Genomic DNA, 23,651 nt, shown 5'->3' with positions numbered 1-23,651 from the left:
GGGCCTGATCCTGCAGCCGGTATGATTTTCCTTTTGACCTCAGCTTGGGCATAATTGAGACCTAGGTATACAAATGCATGTTTTTACAACGCAGTGACCCACAGTGCCAGGAAACTGAGAAGGCAGAATCACCCGATCGCCCGTGCTCTGCATCCGTACTGAAGGAGACGCACACGCTGCCAAGTGGGCAGCTGGGTTTGCATAAAAGAACTATATTAATATCACAAAAAGTAAAAAAGGAAAGAAAAATCCAGTGATGATCTCAAATGCAGTGTGATTCAAATAAACATAAAATGTGATGCCATGAGATGTGATAAAGTCTAATTTTACCGTTCTTACTGCAACAAAACCTGAACTGGCCTCCAAAGCCGGACTGAGCTCTTAGATGACTGATTGTCATTAGTGAGAGCTATGGGTACAGATACAAAGTTCGTAACAGTTTTTGATTAAACCAGCTACCAGTCAATTACCGTGAATAGTTCAGATGAAATGAAACGTGTTTGTTCAAAGCTCTTTCCTAGTAAGAAGTCCAGTCCTCTGACAGCACCGTCAACCTGCAAAGGGATGACAGCACAGCTCGGCAGATATTTGAAAGAGCAGACTATACTCACTGTTTTAAGTTACTCTGGAATATTCTACTATATATGTACTGCTATCTTACCTGCTCTTATTAGCAACACTATTTAAGACCAGTAGCATTAAACAATTTAGAGGGAAAAACATTCTGCTGTTTTTCTACTATTTTACATATTTGGCAACGATTTGCAAAGTCGGTTGGTTTTGCACTTTGTGTTGTCTGATATGTGTCTGTAGCGTGAAAAAAAGGACTATCTTTTTGACATTATATAGATGTTATTTCAAAATCATGAATCTGGCAGAGGCCTTTAGCTTTTACTCATATTCTTTTAGGCTGAGCAGTTTTCAACGTTGAATTTCCCTTTAAGAAACATTCAGCGGAAATGTTTGTTCAATACAGAAGGCCAGATTACACAGAAATGTTCTTCGCCATTCAGAATAGCCACGGGGAAAGAAACAGGCGATATCTAAAACATTTTGCATGCTTCAGCTCCAGAGGTTGTATACATCATAATTCATGTGACATAGTAAGCTCTTTACCTACATTTTATTAGTTCAGTCCTAATTTGGTCCTCAGCTGAGGTATAAGCACACAGCATTTCATTGTTTACTTGTAAAATATTAACTTCATGATTTTTGGGGGACTATGGCAATGTTTCAATATGTAAAAAATAACATGTTAATGCCTCACATTAGGAATTTATTAGCTTGACATGGAGATGTTTTTAGATATCATTTGTATGTCTTTACTAAGTCACCCGTGAAGGCTGTAGTGTCTATCCGTCACTATTTTATGTATTGCAAAACGTGCAAAGCCTTTACCAAAATGCTACGGCAATCTCAGTTACAAAATCATTTTGATTCCAAGCTCGCATTTCAGCTGGCCATAACCATAGGTAAAAAAAAATGAGGTTTGACATGCAGATCTATAACCACAGTGGGGAAAAAATACCTCGTGATACACATATTTAAGGTAGGCATTTCAGAAGCAAAATAACCTATAGGGAAAGGGGTAAGACTCTATTCCTGATGCTTCAAGTCAGCAGGCGGCAGGTCTGCAGAAACGTATAGCCTGAATTTGTGGACTTTAAAGCTTCACGCTGATACACGCGCTTTATTGCGATATAAGCGCTGTAGGGATTTAAAGAGATGTAAGTACTTTTAAGGCTTATTAAGAAATAAAAGCACCGACGAGCTAAACACGCCCCAGTAAACCCTTGCTGCGCCAGGCGCCGCACCCTTCCCCAAATTCGGTCAGAAACACCACCACCTCCCATTTCAAACGCCAAGGATCGAGGGGGGGGGATGCATTCCGCCACCCGCGCACAAGACATGCGGGGGGGGGGGGGGGGGGGGCGGGAGGAGGCGTCGATCGCCGAGGGCTCCGCGGACGCGGAGCCCTCGGCGATCGACGCCTCCTCCGCCCCCCCCGCCCCCCCCGCCCCACGGCGGCGGCGGCTCCGCCTCGTCGCGGCGATCAGCTGCGCGCGCGTCACGTGGGCGCGTGTCGAAGGTCACGGCGCCCACAATGGAGCTGTCGGCGTACGCGCAGGGCGGGTGGCGGCTGCTGGGCGACCCCCGCCGCTTCCCCCGCCGTCCTTACGCCGCTCTCCTCCGCGCCGCTTTCCGCAGCCTCCTCGATCACTCCCATGCCGGGTTGGGTAAGGCGTGGGGAGAGGCGGCGTGGCGTGGGGAGAGGCGGCGTGGCGGCGGTGCGGGCCGCGCCGCTCCGCGGAGCGCGCAAGCGGGCGCCGGCCGCCTTCCTCCAGCGTATATACACGCGTGGCCGTGCTGCATTGGGCGGCGTCCACACACACACACCCCCCCCGCCACACACACACACGCACGGGGCGGCTCCCACCCGCAGCGTCGCCCGTGGACGGCTCCAGGGTGCCGCTGCGCGGGGTGTCATCGCTAATGCGCGCCTGCTTCGTTAACGCTTAAACGCGTCGAAAATAGGGGGCGGCCCGGGACGGCGTCCCCCGCGCGTTCGTGTCTGCGTGGCAGGGCAAGGGGGGCGGGTTTCCCCGGCCGCTCCGCTGCGGCCGTGCTTTTTTCGCGCGTGGACGCTTCCTGCGGGAACGCCGGCGTGAGGGTATACGGCCGTGCAATTAACCGGTGGCATTAATGAGGCCGCCGCCGCCTCCGCGCACGGAGGGAGCCGCCGGTGCCGGCCGGGGGCGGCGGGCAGCCCCGGTCCCCCGCCTGGCCGGTGGCTCCGGCTCCGCTGCCCGCCTTTGGCGACAGGCTGCTGAGAAGCGTGGACGCGGCTTGGAGAGGAAATCGAGGCTTTCCTTTTTTTTTTTTTTTTTCCTCCTTTTTTTAATGGGAAGGAGATGGAGAGCGGCGGGGCGGGCATCGCCGGACAGCCCCGCCTGGTACGGCTTGCGGCAGCCCGTGCTTCAGCCCCTCTTCTCCTCCTCACACCTTGCCTGCTTGCTCCGTCCTGTCGCTCAAAACCCCCAAACGTGTTTCATTTCGAAGTTTTTGTGGAAAAGATACCGTTCAAAGGGCGAGCAGCAGCTCTTGGTGCCGTGTGCTGGGATCTGGCAAATAAGTGTGTCATCAGTAATTCATTTATTTTAGACGATCCAGACCTGAAAGATATTGACCCTACGGTATTAAAACATTGCCATGCTGCGGCTGCAACGTGTATTCTGGAGGCAGGAAAGCAGAAAGCCGACATATCTGCTATAAGGTACTAATACTTTGAAGCTACCCCATTTTTCTAGCGGTTGTTACTTTAAACTGTACTGCTGAGCTGATGTTAACAGAAAACTAATAAATTCTTTTTCCCTGTAGCACATGTCTAGAAGACTGTAAACTGGATAGAGAGAGAATAGAACAATTTTGCACCGAATATCAGGTTTTTAAACCAATTTTAACACATTTATGTTTTCTCTCTCTCATAGGCATTTATTGAACCTAGCAATTTTTTTTTTTTTTTTTTCTCCAGAAAAACAAGGATGCATTGGAAATCCTGTTGGGAAGGTAGGTCAACAAGTCCGCACAGATATATAATTTCAATTACAGCTACTTTGAAACTGTCCTGGAAAACACCCATGCATACTTTAGGTGATTAAAGTAAGAAATATTGTTCCATTTAAAAAAAAAATTGTGCATTTTTAACAAACTTTAGAAAACAGCTGTTGAAACTTTTCTTCCTCCTTTTGGAATTCTACTCTTAAGAAACTTTTTGAACTTTTCAAGAAGCATCACAAGGATCATGAAAAAGTTCTTTATTGATGGACAGCTTGAGAAAATGATGTTTTCTTTTAGCGCAGGGACCTTGTAACTGTTGTGTCTTTCAGCATAGGCAGATCTCCTCTCCATATAACTGATGTGTCTTGGCGCTTGGAATATCAGATCAAGGTAATTTTAACACATCAAGGTGTTTCTTTAGTCTGTTTCACTGCTGAGACCTGATGTTTTTCTATGCTCTTTGTTTTTAATTTAGAGCAATCAACTTCATAAAACTTACCAGCCTTCCTACTTGGTGACCTTAAACGTAGAGGTACTGTATTCGCAGCACCCTCAGAGGAAAAAATGCAGTTTCATGATATTTTTTTTTAATAAAACAGGCATTGTTGTTGGTTTTGGTTTTTTTTTTCCTTCAGAACAGTGATTCAGGATCACACCCAGATGTTAGTTTCAGTTGCACGATGGAGCAATTACAGGTACTTCTTTCCTTCGTCATTTTTTCTATGCTTGGCTCCAGTTGTGGATGTAACTTTTTAACAACTTGCCAATCAAAATGAAATCATGTATACTGTTATTAAAAAAAAATAATCCAGGACTGGGAGGGTAGGGGAGAATCTTCTATAAAATTATCCGAGTGTAGTTTTCCTGTCTTTTCAAATGAAGTTGCAAAGTAACTGATTTTAGTTGCATGGGGAGTGTTTTACATATGTGCATAAATATTTTGTCTGTTTTCATAACTGTAGCTTATATATATATGGGAGGAAATGCATCATTTTTCTGAAACTCTTGATTTCCTGTGCTGTAGAAAAATTATTAAATAAGCTGGTTCAATGATTTAAATGTGCCATGATTAAAAATAGAGAATAAACTGAAGGCTCTTCAGTGGTGTTAATGACATGTAAGAAATGTACTGAAACAAACGTTGATCTTTGTTTAGCGATTTAAATGTGTAACTGAACAATAGAGGTATTGTAATGCTTGGAAGTGACCAAACTCTGGAGGATTGGCAAGAGGGGTTGGGGGGAGAGGAAAAGCAAGATATTAAAACTGCAGGTTTACACCTCTCCTTTTTTAATGTGTGTCTCAAAAGTTGTCCTTTTCTTAATAATGAGTGTTTTGAATCAGTTTGCTGACTTGGTTAAATCTGACATGCTTTGCCTGGAGAACAGTCCTACTACCAAATTACACTCAAAGCATTTTCAGTGTTTTAGAAATGTATGTAGTACTTCAAAGCCTAGAGCAAATGTCAGCGTTGGCCATTGTAACGATACCGATAAAATCTACCTGTTAGGGGTAGTGATCTGTTGTAGTAGATTATGTATGTTAAAAGGTGTTTTCCTTCAGTTCCCACTTTTCTTACTACATTGTAAAATAGGGAGCTATTTAATTACTTGCTGGCATTGTTCATTGGTTGCAACATTTCTTGTGGTATAAGGTGCTGGTTTCCCTTGACTTTCTGTGTAAAAAAATATTATGTTCTACTAGCTGACCTTTTAAAAAATACATTTATTCTAAGACAGTATTTCATCTCTTAGGATTTAGTTGGAAAACTAAAAGATGCTGCAAAAAGTCTAGAAAGAGCGACTCAGATGTGATTGAAGGAACGTGTCAGCCCGCTGAGCTGAAGCACTGTCTTCCTAAGAGTGTCTTCTAAATGACAAATGTCCTTCATCTCTTGACACAAACTGTTCTTTTTTTTTTTTTTTAAGTCCTTGGATGCAAATTAAGTGAAATAAGTGTTTTTTATGACCGCACTTGGTATTTCTTGCTCGCGTCATATTTTTTTAATTAACTCTTGTTAAATACTTGCTGAACTGTCGTGTCTTCAAAGCATTCCTTCCGTTTTATTTTGTGTATTTTTAGAATTGTCACTGATTATTTTTCTCTGGGATCTAATAAAGTTTACTCGCTCCCGTTCTGCAATTTCTGTGGGTGAATTAGCTGTACCTAAAAGTAAGATGCTAAGCGCTGGATCGGCTCCGCGAGGTGACGGTCCCTGCCTCCCGAGCCGCTGCTGCGGCGCGTTCGCGGAGTTGCCCATCGCGCTTTGTTATTTCGCTCCAAGTGGTCTCGCAGCCTCTGTACGAGCGGAGGTTGGTCCCCGGCGCGGCAGCAGAGAAGGGCTTTAATTTAATTTTACGGAGCCGGGGCGCCTCACGGAAAGCCGGCAGTCCGCGGGGCTGAGCGGAGCCGGGCGTCGGCTCCGGCTCGACGGCGTCTCCCCCGCGGCGGTGCCGCTCCGCGCCCGGCGGCGGGGCCGGCGGGGCCGCTGCTCTCCTCTCCCCCCCGCCCTGGGCCGCCCCGGCTCCGGTGGCCGCCGCGGAGCCGCTCCTCGCCGGCCGCGCCGCGGAGCCCGCCCGCACCTGCCGGCGGGGGAGAGCGGCCCCGCGGAGGAAGCGCGGCGGCGGTCGGGCCCTCGCCGCGGCGCTCGGCGCGGAGCCGGGCTCTTCCCTCGCCGCTCCTCCGCGCCCAGGCTGCGGGCGGCGTCTCGTCCTCGGCGGCGGCGGGCGCCCGCCAGGGCTTCCCCGCTGCCCTCCCGCCCGCTCCGCCGGCGGCGGCAGCGCCCGGCGCTGCCCGTCCCCTCCGCGGGGCGGGGGACGCGGCGGGCGCCCGCGACACCCGCTCCCGCCGCCGCTCGGGGGGCGCCGGGGCGGGCCGGGGCCGGGGCCCGCCGCTCTGGGCGGGAAAGCCTCGGCGCGGCCCCCGCGGGGCCGTGTCGCCCCGCGGCCGGCGGCCCCGCGCAGCCCCGGCGGGGCGAGGGGCGCGTCCCCCGGCCGCGTGCGGGCGGAGGGCTGCGGGCACGAGGCGGCGGGGGCGCGAGGCCGCGGCGCGGTCCCCCGCGGGGGGCTCTCTGCGCGGCGGGACGGGGCGCGCGGGGCGGCCGCGGGTGTGGGGGGCCGCGGGCGGGAGCGCGCAACAAGTGCGCGGAGGGAGGCGAGGGCTGCGAGCGAAGGGGGACGGGCGGTGCGTGGGGCCGGCGGGCGTGCGGGCAGGGCGGCTGCGGCGTGGGGAGGATGGAGAGGGCAGCGCCGGGCGGGGCGGGGCGGGGGACGCACCTCGCGGGGTGGTCGCGGGGGGGGGGAGCCGGTGCTCGGGACGGGGGGCGGCGGGCGCGGAGCCCGGGCGGCAGCTCGGAGGGGAGCGGGGCGCGGGCGGGGAGCGGTGGGGCTGCAGGGGAGCGGCGGCGCGGGCAGCGGGGGCGCGGGGAGGGAGGCAGCGGGCGCCGGCGGGCGGGGGTCGGCGGGCGGGAGCCGCGGGCGCGGAGCGGGGCCGGGGGTCGGGGCGGGCGGGCGGCGCGGCGGGGAAAAGGAGGCATCGGCGGCGCGCGGGCGAGCGCGTGCAGGGCCGGGGGGAGGGGAGGGAGGGAGAGAGGGAGGGGGCGGCGGGCGGGGGAGGGGAGAGAGGGGGGAGGCGGGGGCGGAGGGGGAGGAGGCGGCCGGGTTGCGGGATTGGGTCACGGGGAGGCTGCCGGGCCCCGGCGGCAGCGCCGCTAATTCCCAGGCCGCCCTTAAGGAATGAGGCGCCCCACGTGACGCTGGCGGGGCGGGCGAACTCCGAGCCATTTTGGGGACGGTGTCAGTTTCCACTGTGTGCCTTCAGCGTTGCATTCTTCCCTCCTCCGCCCTCCTCCCGCCCGCCCGCCCGCCCGCCCTCCTTCCCTCCCCGGGTCCCCGCCACCAACTATGAAATAACAACAACAATAATACTCGTAATAATAATAATAATAATAAAAAGAGGAACGCGAGCGAGGCCGCGAGGCGGAGCGGGGGGCAGAGGGAGAGACAATGGGCTGGTGGAGAGAGGACCCATCCGGACCGGGGAGACTTTGCGCTCCCAGCGCCTGAGCCGCCCGGGCGGCGAACTCGGAGGGAGAGCGAGGGAGCGAGAAGGGCCGGTGGACGAGAGGCGAAAACCCGGGTGTTTTGTAACTAAAATGAGCGGAGCGCAGCGGCGGCGGCGGCAATAAGCTTATTGCAATTGACAGCGTCTGCAGTTCATTTCAAGATGGCCGCTTGGCTCACATTCATTTTCTGCTGAACGACTTTTAACTTTCATTGTCTTTTTTGGCCGCTCCGATCATCACCCACCGGCTCCGTTTTCCGGGTACGTATGAAGCGAGGTGTCGCCTTACCAAGGGCGGGGGGCGAAGGGGGCTCGGCGGCGGTTTTCGGCCGGTTTGGGGGCTGCAAAGGGGAGCCTAGGTGTCCCCCGAGCTCTCCGTATGGGAAAAGCGCTGACAGGCTGCTCCAGCCACACACACACACATATAGACACGCAGCAGCAGCAGCAGCCTGTGCACTCGCTCGCGTTACGCACCCACATTTGCAAATTTTAGTTCCTTTCTTCCTCCAGACGCCCCCTAAAACCTTTCTGTGCACATGGCCCCCGAGGAGAATATTTATATTTCCAGACCCTGCTGCCAGCCCGGCCTGAGCGCCCTTTGTTTAAAGGCAGATTTTGATTAAACAGGGACGTTCGTGAAATCTGGAGCTGCCTGGGTCAAGTGATTTCAGTCCTCCCCGAAAGAAATGTGTCTGGGGGAGGTTAAAATGTCAGATAACGCACCCATTTTATAGAGATAGAGCCAGCGGGGGGTAGCGATCCTCCTGGAGGGGTTGGTAGGCGGCGGGGCACCCAGCAGAAAATGTTATTAACTTAAGTTGGACAAGTACTTGTGTGAAATTGGATGGGTCGTAAGATGGCGGTTCCCAGTTGTTTCCAATGCCTACTCCTACATTTCTGCTCGAAATGCCGAAGTTTGGGGGTTTGTGCCTGCTGGGGGAGGAGAGGGATGGCCAACACCGAGAAATAAGTTTTTTTTGGGGGTAAGGATAGCAGTTTGGCTGCGATCGTGGGGAGCTGGGGCGTGCGCTGCGCTGGAGCCTTTGCAGCAGAGGTGGTGTGTCTGTGGGACGCAGGGGGGGTTCTGGACTTCTTTTCTCTCATTGGTATTTTTTTTTTCTCCTGAGCCCGGGAAGGGTAAATTTACAGGAAATCCTTTGTCAGGTCTTAAAGATGTCACGAGTGGGCTCCTCGTGCTGCTGATGGGCAGCACTGGAAAGTTGCTGGTATATGTTTTTGTAATTGCATGGCCTTGGCAATATATAATGCGGGATGTTTCTCTGTGTTTACTGTAAATATTTGCAAATAATCAGGTAAAAATAAGCAGAAAAAACCCGTTTCTGTAAAAGTGAGATAGTCACTTTTCAGCCTCTGGAAACTTTGATTCCCTTCTCCACTCTCCAGGAAAGTTGAGGAAAACCTGGGCGTGTGTGCCCATTTGCAGGCTTGGCATTAAAAGGATTTTTTTGCCTAGTCCGTAGTGGTCAGAGCAACTAATTTGATGGGACTGTCCCAAAGACCAGGGAGATTCTGGAAGTGCAGTCCAGTAAAACTACTTTGAGTGGCTCTCTGCAGTGCGTCCTGGAAACTGAGACAGGCTTGTGTTGCAGTTTGCCAGAGACACGGAGGGCTGACCTACCTGCTCGCTTAGATAGTACAAAATGAACATTTTAGTGCATTTTTTAAGTAGACAGATAGTGTCTTTCACCTCGTTCCAGGGAGGCGATTTAAGGGGCTGGGGTCCTTTTGCACTACGCTGCCAATATTCAGGTCTCTCCTCGCTGCAGCGACCTGGGCAGAGGTGTTTGAGCTCCCAGTGGCTTCCCTGCAAGAAGCCCCGTCCCTCCTTTAAAACATATGTGGCCGTTCTTAAGCGAAAGAGTAGTAACAGGATCGATAGGAAAAGTGGCTCTCACTGATAATAGGTGAAGATGTGGAATGACGGCTTCTTTATTCCTGATGAGAGAGTTTTCCGAGAGGAGATGGGTGCAAAGTACACAAACCTACCCGAGCGATGCTTCTATTTTTTATGTATGTATTTTCTGTTAGGGACCTGTCGAGCGAGGTTTGATAGCTTATTGCCTTTATAGATTTTTAATAATGTAGCTGATTCTTAGCAGGAGAATGCACTGCTGTTTTTCTTCATTTTGACATAACCCGTTTAAGGCCTCTAAATAATCAGTTGGCTGGCAGTGTTTACTTCTAGCAAGTATTATCTCCCTATATTTTACGTTTAGTTGTTCCGTGTGTCAATGTGTAAATATATATTGTCCTGCTTAAGAGGCTGTTTGTATTGACTGTGTGAAGTGTTGGTATTCGCTGTGCTATCAGCACGAGCAGAAAAAAATCTGAAAGGGTTTCCCTCGTAACAAAATATTAAGCTCAGGCTGCTGGAGTAAAACGTGCCGCGTTCGTGTTACGTACCCGCAGGCACAGACACGCGTGTGCGTGTGCCTGTCCGAGTGGCTTTTGGGGAGAAGTTAGGCTCCTGGTTCAGCTCGCTGGAGAAAATCACTGATTTCAGAGATAGCTCGCAGCAAGTTGAAAATGTGCTAACTTTGGGCAATAAATAATCCGCGTTTAGGGGTTGCTTCCACAAAACAGGTTTCACGGTTGAATTTAATCCCCCTCCATTTAGGAAGGGGCGACGCCTGCGTGAAATAAACGCGTTAATGTCTTGAAAGGTTTGTCCCAGTCTGCCAGGGCTGGGAAGGAATTCTCGGTCAGCCGACTCGCGTGACCTCGGTCACTGCCGGGTTTTTTGGTTCGGATATTTATGAATTATAAGGCAGTGCCTTGGACAAATAAAACACAGAACCGTGAAGGCAGCCTGTCCGTGTTTGAGTACCTAAGGGGACCTCAGAGTCGCTGGCTTCAGGGCGCTTGGACTCTTCAGAGGGGAGTGCAGAAGCCCGGGCTCTGCCTTTTCTGGGAAAAGCAAACCCTCGGTATCAGTTTAAAAGTAAGAAGCGGAGGGTCAGGGACCCTGAGAGCGACATTTAAACCACAGTACAATGCAGCGGGGTCTTGCTTTCCCGCACGGGGCTAGGAACAGCTTTGGGGACCTGCTCTGGCTTGGTGCTTCTTGCACTTTGCTTTTCTGTGTGCTGGCCGGCTGCGGTTTGATGCTGGGGAGTTTCATCTGCTGCTCACTCGAGGGTTCTCCTGCAACAGCAAGAGAAGTTTCCTGGCTGGGGTCGCTCGTTGGCGCTGTGCACACTTCTTGAGGAATATTGTACCCCTGTCCTGGGCAGTTTGGCCGAAATTCAAAGCTTTTAGAAAACTTGGTGTGTTGTCTTTTTTTTTCGCTGCCTAACATCGAAGTTTGCGAGTGGCTGGGGAGAACCTCGCATCTAGAGGCTTCTCCAGCTCGCACGGTGCTGCAGTGAGAGGTGGCTCGCAAGCTCTGCCTCGGGAAGAGTGGGGACCAAGGACAGGAGCTGGTCTGCTGGGAGCACTGGCATGGGGAAATTAATAGCTTGCGTTGGGGCCACGTTGTTACGTTACATTTTTCAGGATCTGGTTGACAGAAAATAATTCACTCTGCAGTTGACGTGGCTGGCAGGGTTTTTTCCCCCGGTGTACTTTCCCCTTTACCTCTTATTCCCTCTCATTTTAAATAGTATGTGTGCGTCTAACGTCGGTGCCAGTGCCTCCGATGGGGGTTTATGGGTTTCAGACTGTGAAAATGACATTTGTTTTTCGCTCTTGTCGCTGCATTGTGTTGACAAGGTGTTGATTTAGCTTTAGGAATGATCTGGTCACATGGTCCTTCGCATGTTGTCACTAATGTACCGTTTAAAGTCGGTTTGGGCTTTTTTCCCCTGCCTCGGTGTGCTTTATTGCTGAAAGGGGGGTTTGTTTAAGGATCCGGAGACTTGTTTTCTCCCGTCCAAACACCTTACCCTGGTGCTGCAAATCTCTTTCCACCTCTTACAAAACTTTGCACCGCGCTCGCTTCGTCCGCGGGAGGCTTTTCAAACGAGAGTCAAAAGAGGGGGGGAAGGAAAGAAAGAGAGCAAGAAAGAGTTGGGGGGGGGGGGAGGAAGGAAGGAGGGAAAGGGGAGAAGCGGGGAGAGAGGATGCCGGCGGCGCGGAGCGGGAGCCGGGGCTCGGCACCCCGCCGCCGGTGCGGGGGGCTCGGTCCCCGGGAGCGCGGCGCGGCTCGGCGGAGGGAGGGAGGGAGCGGAGGGGGAGAGGAGCGATCTCAGCCCAGCTCCTCGCACCGAGTCGACGTGGAGAGAGGCCCCTGAGAGGATCCGAAATGGCCGAGGCTCGGGAGGAGCCTCTGGCGCTCGCCTCCGCCGGGCTGAGACCCCGAAGCCCGGCTCAGCCCGGCGGCCGGGGCAGCCTCCGCCGCCCGGGCTGCCCCGCACCGCGCCCCGGCACCCTCCGGGCTGCGGCACCCCGACCCCGCCCGGGCCGCCCCCCGCTGCCGCCCGCCCTCCCTCCCCCTCCCCTCGCAACCGGGCTCCCAGACCCCCGCGGGCTCCTCGGCTCCTCCACCCCCTCCGCCAGCCCCCGGGCCCCGCGTCCCACCCCCTGGCCCGGCTCGGCTCGGCCCGGCCCGCCCCCCCCTCCCCGGCCGCCCCCCCGCCCGGCTCTCGTGTGTTCCCAGCGGTGGCAGGATGCCAAGTGTAAGTGTAAGTTGCTATAGCAACCCCCTCGGAGAGCGGAGCAGATCCGGATCGGCACCGAGCAGCAGCGGCAGCCGCCCGGACCCCCCTCGCGGGCCGGCCCCGCCGCCCCGGTGCCCGGCCCCGCTCCGAGGTGCGTGTCCCCCCCCGTCCCTCCCCCCGCCGCCCCTCCCCGCTCTCCGGAAATGCCAGGGCAGCCGCACCGGGAGGCGCTGGTTCCCCTTTGTGCTGCGCGCCGGCAGCCCGGTGCCCGGCCGTCCCCCGCTCCGGAGCGCCCCGCCGCCCCGCCGCCGAGCCGCCCGCGGAGCCCGAGCCGCCGGTGCCCCGCCGCGCCGCGGGGAGAGCCCGTGCCCGCCGGGGAGCGGCGCGGTGGGTGCCGCGGCGCGGCCGCGCCTCCGCGGGGCTGCGCCCAGGCCGGCCCGGGGCGGTGCGGGGCGGTGCGGGGCCGCCCCGCCGGCCTGGGGACCGGCCCTCGCCCTCGCCCGCCGCCCGGCCCCGCGCCGCCGCCGCCGCCGCCGCCTTCCGCGCCGGGTCTGCCCCTGCGCCGGGGGATGCGGCTGCCCGGGGGAAGGGGACGCGCCGGAGCTCGGCACCTGGGACGCCGCCGCGCTCGTCCCCGCTGACCCGTCCTCTGTGTGTGTCTTTCAGAGCCGCCCCTCGGCACGCCAAAATGCACCGAACGACCAGAATCAAAATAACCGAGCTAAACCCCCATCTCATGTGCGTGCTCTGCGGCGGGTACTTCATCGATGCAACGACCATCATCGAGTGCCTCCACTCCTGTAAGTACGGTCGTGCGCTCCGCGTTGTTCCCCCGCCGCTCCCCACCTTTCCCGGCATCCCGGGAACACACACACACCCCCCCCCCGAGCCCAAACCCCCCGAGGCGCTGGGGACCGCCGCCCCTCCGCCTCCCCGACGGGCTGGGAAATAGGTGGCCCGGCCGCCGTGCAGTTTTTCTGACGACGGCCCTACGGTCTTTGTTAAAGTAATAATATATGTACTCTAAGCGTCTCCTTTTCATGGTAATTGCAGCTTATTTGGGTATTTGTTTAGCTTAAGCAGCGCGGTGCTGACAATGGACGATTTGCTCTAGCTTGCATAGTTTAGAAAATCGCACCTCTATCTATGCACATCTCAGCGTCACCTACGACCATGGCTAAAAGGCTTTCGTCTTTGACTTACAGTCTGTAAGACCTGTATCGTGCGTTACTTGGAGACCAGCAAGTATTGTCCCATCTGTGATGTCCAAGTTCACAAAACTCGACCGCTTCTGAATATCAGGTAGGGGAAAGGCACGGTGCGCGCCCTGCATCTCTCACTTGGCTTTATATGGGGAGACCAGCAGCAGTCGTGTCGATGTTATCTCTTCGTCTGCGATTTAAATCTGAAAGGGCTTGTCGATTTACAAGCTAACTCGTGTGTATGCTCTCTCTTTGGAGTTTTGTCATTGATTGAAGTTGAAGATTTCTCTGGATGCAGGACGGAAAGTTTTTGTTGGTCTTTTTTTGCATACGCCAACCCCTGATGCAATGCCCTTTCCCTCTCCTCCATGCTCACGTGTACCACCCCGACAGTTTCTCCCTCCACTTTCTATTTCTCCCAGACATGCTTCGCTCCGGCCAGAGCTCCTAGTCATGAAAACTCGTGCTGAAACTTTCCAAGCTGAGGGGCAGAAGCCTTTAAAGCATGCTTCTCCTTCCAGAAAGAGTTTTCTCGTCAGTGTTACTTTTTGCTCTCTTTATTTTCAAGGGAGGACATGTAGTTTTTAAGGCCTTCCCTCAGTCCGAGAGAATTATTTTGCACTTGTGGTAGCGCGGATGAGTTTTGTTTTATAGCGGTATTTAGAGCAGTGTTGGTTTGATTACAAGGTCTTGTGAGTTAACTTTTTATGACTAGCCTCCCACTTTGTAGAAGATGCCTCATTGCTGTGAAAGATTATAAATGAGGAGCTGCCGCTTGGATTAAAATACCGCTTCATCCACTTAATTTTGTGTTTTGGGGTTGTTCTTTTTTCAGGTCAGATAAAACTCTCCAAGACATTGTATACAAGCTAGTACCAGGCCTTTTCAAAAGTAAGTAGTTAAATCAGGTTTTTTCTTATGAGCAGAAAAACAAAACCAGAGCTGCTGTCCTGTATCAATACCAGGAATTACCGAGTAAATACTAAAAGAAAAATATATGCTTTTCCGTCTAGATGAAATGAAAAGAAGAAGGGATTTTTATGCTGCTCATCCGTCGGCTGATGGTAAAAGCTTCTCGTTCGCAACTTTAATAAATGTAGCATTGACCTCGATGCTTTGCTGTTTCCTTTTTAACTTACAAATTATGTATTACCGTGACAGAATTCTAAGTAGTAAATTCAGCATAATAAAAGTTCATTGTTTTAACAGTTAGGTAGCTTTAATTCATAATCTTGCTATGGAGATCTTTTTTTTCTTGTTGCTGAGAATTGCCATTCTTCCTGATTTGAATTTCAAAATGTAAATTATTGTGGAAATTTCTGCGCAGCTGCCAATGGCTCTAATGAAGACAGGGGAGAAGTGGCTGACGAAGACAAAAGAATTATAACAGACGACGAGATAATAAGCTTATCCATTGAATTCTTTGACCAGACTAGGCAAGTTCCAGAATGGCAATATTTTATGTTTACCTGACTGATAGCAGCTATATTTCTTATTTGTTGTAATGGTTTCATTTCTTCTCACAGACTGGAACGAAAAGGAAATAAGGAGAAAGAAAAATCAAAGGAGGAGGTAAATAACTTTCCTGTACTCCAGAGGAAACATAACACACACAAACATCTTTGGGGCAGGTTTGTAGCTGAGAAAATACGTAGGTATGTGTTTCTAGAGCAAAAAAAGCATACCTCCTATTATGGTGCTAGGTACAGAAGAGGTAAAACATCTTCATACAGCTGTAGATGTGAGCAACTTTTTAAAATAAAAAATACCCACGGTATTACTTTTAAAGCAGAATCTGATTTTTTTGTCAAATTCTGCAATAAATGTATATTTTAATAAATTCTTTATTTATTAATTAAAAATTAATATGTAATGCATATATATCCTAAAAAGGGATTTAGGACGAGATACAAATCTTTATGTATAAAATCAGTTGCATTTTTTTATTACTTTCCCTGGAACTGTAATTTGCCACTTATTTCTGTTGTTCCTTCTAAGGCAGCAGAAATTGTTATGTTATAGTTCATAATTTAATAAAGTGCATTTTTTTCAAAAAATGATGTGAAATGTTAGAAGACAGCTTTGGTGGGAGTAATTGCTTCTTCTCGGTACACTGATTTTCTTTACTATGCCATCAGGTGAATGACAAAAGATACTTGCGCTGCCCAGCAGCAATGACGGTGATGCATCTAAGAAAGTTCCTGCGGAGTAAAATGGATATACCTAACACTTTCCAGGTACCTACGGGGAAAGAGTGATTTTTTTAAAATCAGTCTTGCTTTTCTAAGCCTGCTAATGCTGGTTAGCACTCATTTTCCCATTCCAGCCAGTTCCAGCAAGTGCTAACCACCAAGTATTTCTGGTGTGTGCAATACACTGATGGGATTATGAACATTATTTTTAAAATACCTGTCCAGAGAGTTTGGTGACGCTCTGTAATTTTTTAATGCTGTAAATATCGAGGTATCACGAAATTGCTCCTTAATGTATTTTAAACGTATCTAATAGATATGAAAATTCCCTATTCCCTGCGGGTTTTGGTGTAGCATTTTTTAAATTTTGTGATATATATGGCAGCGGGGCTACTTTCACCTCAGAGCAGCCATATGCTAGGGGTAAATGCCTGGATGCTCCTTAATGCGAGGATTCGTATCTTGAACAGATCGATGTGATGTATGAAGAGGAGCCTCTGAAGGACTACTACACCCTAATGGATATTGCCTACATCTATACCTGGAGGCGGGTGAGTTTCTCCTGCGTACCTCCTCCCGGGGGGTGTGGGTCGTGGCCCGGGGAGGGTGCTGACCAGGGTCTCCCCTTTGCCTTGCAGAATGGGCCTCTCCCCCTGAAATACCGGGTCCGACCTACTTGCAAGAGGATGAAGATCAGTCACCAGAGGGAAGGCTTGAATAATAGCGGGGAGCTGGAAAGTGACTCTGGGAGCGACAAGGCGAGCAGCCCGGCAGGAGGCATCCCCTCCACCTCCTCCTGTTTGCCCAGCCCCAGCACGCCGGTCCAGTCTCCTCACCCCCAGTTCCCCCACATCTCCAGCACCATGAACGGCACCAGCAGCAGCCCCAGCAGTAACCACCAGTCCTCCTTTACCAACAGAGCACGGAAAACATCGATAAATGGCTCCTCGGCCACTTCATCTGGTTGATGCGCCAACCAGGCTACCGCCCCCTCCCCTCCTTTATATAGATCTCTCCATGCCATTACAGCTTTATAGATGCTAATCCATGTGACTATCGTCCAAATTGCTTTCTTTTGTAGTGACACTGAACTTGGCTATAAAAGGCGGACTAGGTGACATTCAGGATGGACGTTAATGGAAACGCAAGATTGAAATGTAAATTGTTTTCAGAGGACTGGGAAGCAAACAAAAGTTACACCTTCACCTGTTCTGAGTGATGCGGGGTTGTTTCCGTCCCCATCATCTGGACTACAGAAGTCTCCAGAAGTCGATACAGATCCCGGGAAGTAGTTTGTTAATCCAGACTAACTCCTCCATTGCGTTCTCTTCGATTGTTATTGTTCTTATGCTGTTTTGTGAACCTGTAGAAAGCAAGTGCTTTTTCATCTTGAAATCCAACAAAACGGAAAGAATATGCATAGAATAATGCATATATGTAGCCATGTCACTGTGAATAACAATTTTTGCGTATTAGCCATTTTGATTCTTATGTTGCATCTTTTACTTCTCTGTTGCTGCGCAGAACCGATCAAAAGAAAAGTAAACTTCAGTTTTACAATCTGTATGCCTAAAAGCGGGTATTACCGTTTTATTTACTGACTTGTTTAAATGATTCGCTTTTGTAAGAATCAGATGGCATTATGCTTATTGTACAATGCCATATTGGTATATGACATAACAGGAAACAGTATTGTATGATATATTTATAAATACTATAAAGAAAATATTGTGTTTCATGCACTCATGATATGGTTGTTAAATTTCTAAACTGGTTCGACCCTTGCAGATGCCGCCTGTTTGAGCTTTGCTCATACTGCAAGAAACACTTTGCGTGTGAGAGCTACAGTATTGGGAAAGCACATTCAAGTCTCTGATAACCTGGAGGCAATTGGCAATCTTAAAAGGATTTTACTGGCTTTGTCTTTTTTTCCAAGCGATATATTTTTACTTTACCAAATGCTGAAGTGATGCAGTGAAGGAAAAAAAAAAAAAAGTTAAGGGACATGGAAGTCTTTGACCTGTTTGATTACTTTTTTATTATCTGGTGTGGTGGGATTGTGTTTTTAAAAGCACATGGAATCATTATAGAAGCCATAAACTATTTGGTATAAATTTTAAGGAACCAGCCAGTCGCTGGATGAAGGCATTTTATCTAAATTTGTTTTAATATATATGTATATGGTACAGTACTAACTTCATTAAAATTTAACAGGTACTTTAATATTTCCAATAAATTGTGGAGAATGCCTCCTCTTTAATGGCCTGCAAATAGGTGCATTTTATTAGAGGCTTCTAAGGGTATTATTTTTTCAGTAGAAGGAACTTTTCCACCATAAAATATGAAAAGCCCGGAACACTTTTCAGTTTGTGCTTTGCTTTGGTCGAACTTCGTGTGTGTTCATCACCCATCAGTTATACATTTGTGAGGGTGTTTATTCTATATGGATATTGTTTCATGTTTGTACGGGAAAATTGTAGTTAAACATTTCATTGTCTCCAGTCTGCAAAAGAAGCACAATTCTATTGCTTTGTCTTGCTTATAGTCATTAAATCATTACTTTTGCATATAAATTGCTGTTATTTGTCCTGCTTGTTTTTATAGACCAGGTGATTGCAAATCCTCCACAAGGTTATTGCTTATTGATGTATAATGTCTTGTTAAACAAGAGTTGATATTTTTTCCTGTAGTAAACATGTACAGTTCAATTTCAACAGTAAAAACTTCAGTTTTATATACACGAATAACTTTCATTTATAGCTGATCAAAGAAATAAACAAATAAAAGGGATAATTCATTGAAAAATAGCAAATGACCTCTGTTGATAATGTGGTGTTAAAGGACAAACATCTTGTTCTCATTGGAAGTCTTTCTGGGCGTACGAAAGATTTTAGTGAACAGAACAGTATAGTATTAAAACAACAGCAACAAAAAAAAGCCTAGAAATCGCCATGATTTGTTTTGGTTGCCTGCCTCAAAAACATTTGCTGTTCTTTATTTGACCCGGAATTATTCTTGAAAATAAGCAAATGGTGTATTCTCACATCCCAGGCAGGCACAGGTTTTACCTCCTCTCTGTTCAAACTTAGCCCCAGTTGAAGTGCACTGGTTGGGAAGGGAAGAACGTGATTTTTGTGATGGCAAGTGCCAGGTTCCGCCTGTGCTGCTCTGGATTACTTTTTAAAGCCTCAGTGGAACTAAAGACATTTTAATGTAAGGATATCTCTCCATACGACCGAGTGTCTACCTTGGCACGACTCCCTCAACTATATGAGTTAATCACAGTGTACTGGTTGAATTAATTCACCCAAAGACCAGCACTGAACCTGCAGCAGAGGGTTGTACGTTAGCACACTGATCAAATCGCGCTTCTCTATACTGGAAGTAGCTGATAATTACAACTTTTAGCCTCAAAACGGAACTATTCTCGGTCTTTGTAAAGTGTCCGTGAAGCATAAGGCAATGAAACAGGAGCTGGATAATTCCCTTCGAGGTTTATTAAGCTCTTGTAGCACTTTCGACATCTCCCAATTTGACATCTCCCGTCTGAAAAAGAACAAACGCTTTCAGTATCTCTCTTGCCGAGCTGCAGAAGCCGCCGAGGATGTTTGTGCTTCCATGTGAAACTTTTGTCTTGCTGCTGGCCCTAGGCAGATGGCACTGCGATGCGTGTATATTGCTAAGCACAATTGGGAGGACGATCAAAGAGAGCATCTTGATGTTCTACTTGCGAAGCTGCTGTGTCAACCTCCCCGGTGTCACGGTATTATTCTTTGCAGCTACATAGCGAACGGGTTTCCTTACAAATGTATGGAAACCCTCCCTGTTTGGAAAGAAATCTCAGCTCGGTATATGTAAGAAGAACCTTCCCATTATTCGACGTTGCGTTTGTATAGATTGACGGATAAGGGCGAAGCCTGCTGCGTTTTTCTGAGCTCGTTCAACAAGCAACCTGATCAAAGGTAGAGGCAGGGGCGGTGTGTGCCCGCTGGAAAATTATGTTTTTCTGTCTTCGTCCGACCAAATTTTCCGCCCTGGTTTAGCTGCCTGCAGCTCCAAGCAGCGCTTTTGTGCCCGGCCGGAACGGGGGAGCGGCGGCAACGACCCAGCCCCGGCGAGAGCGAGGGAGAGGGAGCGTGAGGAGCTCCACGGGCTTCTGGAGAAGACCGGCACAAATAGGGAGAAGAAATGCAGAAGCGTGCGGAAAGAGAAAGAGCAGGAGCATGACGAGCTTGCCGAGCCGAGCCGTTTGTCCCCCAGCACCCAGCCTTCCTCGAACCAACCTGCGCCGCCGCCTCTCAGCAGGCCGGTGCTGGCGGGCGGGCACGGCCGGGAACCTCCCGAAAGCGGGGAGCGTCCCGAGGGCGGGCGGGGAGAGCGCAAGGCGGCTCCCGCCGCGGCGCCGGGGGCCCGGGTAGCGGCGGAGGGAGCTGCGGGGAACTCCACGCACGGACGGCGTTCTCCGATTTTCTGCCCGTGAAGGGGGGCACCGAAACCCGAAGGCGGAGGCAAAGCAAGCGGCAGGCGTCCTTCCAGCCGGAGGGATGCGTTGGGTCCTCTTCCCCCGCGGCTGCCGGGGACGTACCGCTTGTCACCGCCGCCGCCGTACGGCTGCCCAAGGGTGCGCCCGTTTCGCTGGGGATTTTCAAAGCGCGGCCAAAGCAAGCCCTCCCGGGGCCGGCACCGGGGAAAAGCCTCCTCCCTTCCACCTCCGCCACCCCGCGCCTCTTTTCTTCGCCGCCGCGGCCCCGAGCCGCCCGTCCCTTCGCCCCGGCGGCGGAGGGCTGCGCTCCTGCCTTCCAAACATCACTTCTGGACCGTTCATCTCTCACCACGCAGGAACTCCTGCAGTTCCGATCTTTGCCACCAAACCGGTTCACGAGGATCGGGCGGTCTCGCCGTGCCTGGCTCCGGTTTCCAGCCCGGGCGCGGGGCGGGCGGCGGCCGCGGCCCCCGCCGCCAGGTACCGCAGCGGGAAGCGGCGGCTGCGGCCCCGGCCAGCACCTCGGGCCCTCCCAATTTTAATACGGTGAAATTCTGAGACAATGTTTACTCAGATAAGTGTTTCCTGTTTCCGCTGTTAATTTTTAACGTTCTTGCTTCTACTCTGGGTACTTGAAACGGATTTCCTTTATTTTACTATAAACAGTTTCTTTTTCATGTTTTCTGCCTGTCTCCTACCAAGAGGACGCCTTGAGAAGAGCCTGCTCTCCCGTCCGAAGGGCTGCGGATCTCCGCTTTCCTCCCTTCAAAGTCGTTGCCCCGCTCCGAGAGCTCCGAGCCACGGTCGCTTTGTGCTTTACTAATTCCAGAACGGCAAGAGGATTCTGGCAGCACGGGCTTTCTCCAGCTCCGCTCCTTCACTCCCTTTCCCCGCGACTCGCAGAAGAGTTCCCCCCGGGACCACAGCAAGGCTGCTACCGCCCGGCGGGGACCGGGGCGGCTTTCGGTCTCACCCTCTTCGGGGATGGGATATTTGTCTTTATTTAACAGTGATGATGCGGGCTAAAAAAAAAAGTCGGTAACGGGTAAAGCACGAAGGACACGTAATTCCCACGGCAAACGGAGGTTTTCCCCGCCGGGGGTGGGCAGGGAGAGGGACTTCCATCCCCGGCCGCTGCCGCGGAGCCGCGGGCGCGCCGGGCAGGACAGCGGCGGCCGCGGAGAGGCCACGAGCGGCGGTGCCGGAGGCGGGCACTGCCTCAGGGCTGCGAGGAGCTCGCGGGCCCCCCGGCCGCCCCGCCGCCGGGGTGTGCGGCTGCCGCCTCCCCCGGGCCGCGGAGGGCCGGCGGGGAGCCGCGGTGCGACCGCGCTTCGCTCCGCGCCGCCTCCGCCGGCGGCGAGGCGGCTGCCCGGGCTGGCACGGAAACGTGGCGCTCGGCCCCGCCGCTGCCACGGACAAGGCCTGGCCCCCGCCGGCTGCCCCCGCCGGCCGCCCCGCCGCCGCCCGGGCCGGGCCGGCTCCGCGCCCCCCGCCGCCGCCCGGGCAGAGGCCATCTTGCGCCTGCGCAGCTCTCCCGCCTCGCGCCCGCGGAACTTCCCCCGCGCGCCGCCAGATTCGAACGGGGCGCGCGGGGGGCGGCGCGCGGGGACCCCCCTGGGCGCTCCGCGCTGCACCGCGCCGCCCCGCGCAGCGCCGCCCCGCCCGCCGCCCCCGCGGAGCACCGCCCGCTCAGCCTCCGCCGGCACGGGCGGCCGCCGCGGGATGCGGTGCCCCGCTTCGCCGCCGGGCCGGGCCGGGCCGGGCCGGGCCGGGCCGGGCCGGGGGGCGTTGGGCACGCCCGGCAGGCAGCACACCCGGCCGCAGCCGCCCTCCGCCGAGGCTCAGCGATGCAGCCGCAGCCCCCGCACCGCCCTGCGCCCCCGCCTGCCCTCCCCGCCCCCCCGCCCTGCCCTTAGGGCGCTCTAGCGAGCCCGGATATTTGGGGATGTGCGTGCCGGGAAGGGGGCACCGGGACGTGGCTTTCCGGCATCCCCCGGCCGGCCGCGGGGCGCCGCGGTCCCGTGTTCCCGTCCGCCCTGCCGCAGGACCCGGCCTCCCTCCGAGGCCGGCCGGCCCCAGCCCTCCCCAGGGCGCGGCGGGGCCCCGGGGCGCCTCGACCTCCCCCAGAGAGGGGAGTGGGCCGCGGTAGCCATTTGGCGCCTGTATTTTCATGGCACGCAGCTGAATATCGCACCTCGTCTAGAGAGACAAAGGGCTGTACGCTCCCCGTCGCCAGGGAAAGGCAGATGCTTTCCCCGCTCCCCGCGCCGATGCTCTCAACGGTGTGGCGGGGGATATTCCCCGGGGAGCAGCCGGGTGAGATGTCCCCGGTGGCAGGGAGGCACTTTTCCAATAGCAAAGGCAGCCGGCGGCCCTTCCCCCTCCGCGCCCGCCGCCGGGCTCCGCGCCGCTGGTGTCTCTCGCATGCCGCATCCCCGGTGGAGGAGGCCGAGGCCGGGAGGCGTCGCCCCGCGTCCCGGGGCCTCCGCTGAGCGCAGAGCTCCCGGGCACCTCTGCCAGCACCGACATTTCTCACTCCTCCCTCCGCATGTGCTGGGGATGCTCGAGAGGTGCCTCTTCGACGAGGCGCTTTCTGATCTGTGAGACAACACCGTGCCAAAGATCCTGCAGCTGGTGGAGGCCTCCAAAATGGGCTGATCCTAAAAAAAGGGAAAGAAACATAAAAAAAAAAAACCTACCCCAAAACAGCCCCGCATACACAACCCCAAAAACTTTAAATGGGAAATGCGGGCAAAAAAAAAACCAAACCAAAAAACCCAACTAAAACCAGAAAACCCAAAAAGCAACGCGAAAACGGTGCTGGGAGGGAAGGCGTTGGCGTGGCCAAGGTGCAGGGGTGCTGTGCGAGTGATACCCCTGCGAGGCAGCTGTCGCTGCGCGGGGTGCGGAGCCTGCGCGCAACCTCGGCGGGTTCCCGCCGCCGGCAGCCCGCGTACCAGAGCTGGGCTGCGCAGGGCACGGAGCCGCGGCTCCGCCCGGCCACCGGGTGCTCCGGTGCAGCCGGTCGGGGCGTGTGCCATCCGGAGGGACGGGAGTTTGATTTCCAGGCTGGGTGGGCTGGCTGCGGAGGGCGAAGGGCTGCGGCTGGAGCCCCGGGGGACGCCGCGCTGCTGCTGCCCGGGCTGGGGCACGGCCCCCGGGCAGGCGGGCGTGCAGGGACAGCCCCTGGGCACCGAGAGGCTGGCAGCAGGGGGGACCGGCGGAGGCGAAGCAGGCGCTCAGCGCCGACAGGGTTGCCTACAAGCAACGAGCTGCCATTTTGTCTCTTTTAAGTGGGTTGCCTTTCCCCTCTCCCGGAGCGCAGTGCGCGGCGGCGGCAGCAGCGGCTCCCCTCGCCCTGCCCCTCCTCGGAGGCAGCCCGGGGCTGGGCGGGAGGTCCCCTCGGGAAGGCGCCCACAGCCCCAGCCGCCCCAGCCCCAGCGTTTTCCTTGCCACCTCCGCCCTAGGTGCTCGGGGTTTGCAGGCTGTTCAGCTGATTTGTTGCTAATAGCAACCACACGACAGCGATTTGCAG

The 23,651-nt window shown here is 53.5% G+C and overlaps 2 protein-coding genes across 3 annotated transcripts; both read left to right on the top strand.

Moving 5' to 3' along the window:
• Window positions 1-2,059: 2,059 nt before the first annotated feature.
• Window positions 2,060-5,682, top strand: COMMD3 (COMM domain containing 3). Its single transcript, XM_075492672.1, has 8 exons — window positions 2,060-2,237; window positions 3,163-3,274; window positions 3,379-3,442; window positions 3,533-3,567; window positions 3,888-3,948; window positions 4,034-4,090; window positions 4,194-4,253; window positions 5,313-5,682. Exons 1-8 carry the CDS (start codon window positions 2,105-2,107, stop codon window positions 5,370-5,372), a joined length of 582 nt encoding a protein of 193 aa, XP_075348787.1. The 5' UTR covers window positions 2,060-2,104; the 3' UTR covers window positions 5,373-5,682.
• Window positions 5,683-7,402: 1,720 nt separating this feature from the next.
• Window positions 7,403-18,427, top strand: BMI1 (BMI1 proto-oncogene, polycomb ring finger). Of its 2 annotated transcripts, none has more exons than XM_075492670.1 (10): window positions 7,403-7,881; window positions 12,906-13,039; window positions 13,445-13,541; window positions 14,277-14,332; window positions 14,455-14,505; window positions 14,769-14,877; window positions 14,968-15,013; window positions 15,580-15,678; window positions 16,104-16,184; window positions 16,272-18,426. In XM_075492670.1, exons 2-10 carry the CDS (start codon window positions 12,928-12,930, stop codon window positions 16,599-16,601), a joined length of 981 nt encoding a protein of 326 aa, XP_075348785.1. In that variant the 5' UTR covers window positions 7,403-7,881; window positions 12,906-12,927; the 3' UTR covers window positions 16,602-18,426. The 2 variants fall into 2 exon arrangements, with proteins under 2 accessions (XP_075348785.1, XP_075348786.1); XM_075492671.1 differs by lacking the exon at window positions 7,403-7,881 and adding an exon at window positions 12,501-12,626 and having other exon boundaries at window positions 16,272-18,427.
• Window positions 18,428-23,651: the final 5,224 nt, after the last annotated feature.

The sequence above is a fragment of the Mycteria americana genome, chromosome 2, assembly GCF_035582795.1.
Source record: "Mycteria americana isolate JAX WOST 10 ecotype Jacksonville Zoo and Gardens chromosome 2, USCA_MyAme_1.0, whole genome shotgun sequence".
Taxonomy (NCBI): domain Eukaryota; kingdom Metazoa; phylum Chordata; class Aves; order Ciconiiformes; family Ciconiidae; genus Mycteria; species Mycteria americana.
Note: the sequence above shows the minus strand (reverse complement) of the source record. Positions and strands in the feature narration are given on the sequence as shown.

Excerpts from the sequence above, each read along its gene's own strand:
- BMI1 (XM_075492671.1), top strand. The coding sequence starts at position 12,928 with ATGCACCGAACGACCAGAATCAAAATAACCGAGCTAAACCCCCATCTC. Across the intron at positions 13,542-14,276 it reads CGACCGCTTCTGAATATCAG|GTCAGATAAAACTCTCCAAG; the intron begins GTAGGGGAAAGG and ends TTCTTTTTTCAG. Across the intron at positions 14,333-14,454 it reads AGTACCAGGCCTTTTCAAAA|ATGAAATGAAAAGAAGAAGG; the intron begins GTAAGTAGTTAA and ends TTTTCCGTCTAG.
- COMMD3 (XM_075492672.1), top strand. The coding sequence starts at position 2,105 with ATGGAGCTGTCGGCGTACGCGCAGGGCGGGTGGCGGCTGCTGGGCGAC. Across the intron at positions 2,238-3,162 it reads TCACTCCCATGCCGGGTTGG|ACGATCCAGACCTGAAAGAT; the intron begins GTAAGGCGTGGG and ends CATTTATTTTAG. Across the intron at positions 3,275-3,378 it reads GCCGACATATCTGCTATAAG|CACATGTCTAGAAGACTGTA; the intron begins GTACTAATACTT and ends TTTTCCCTGTAG.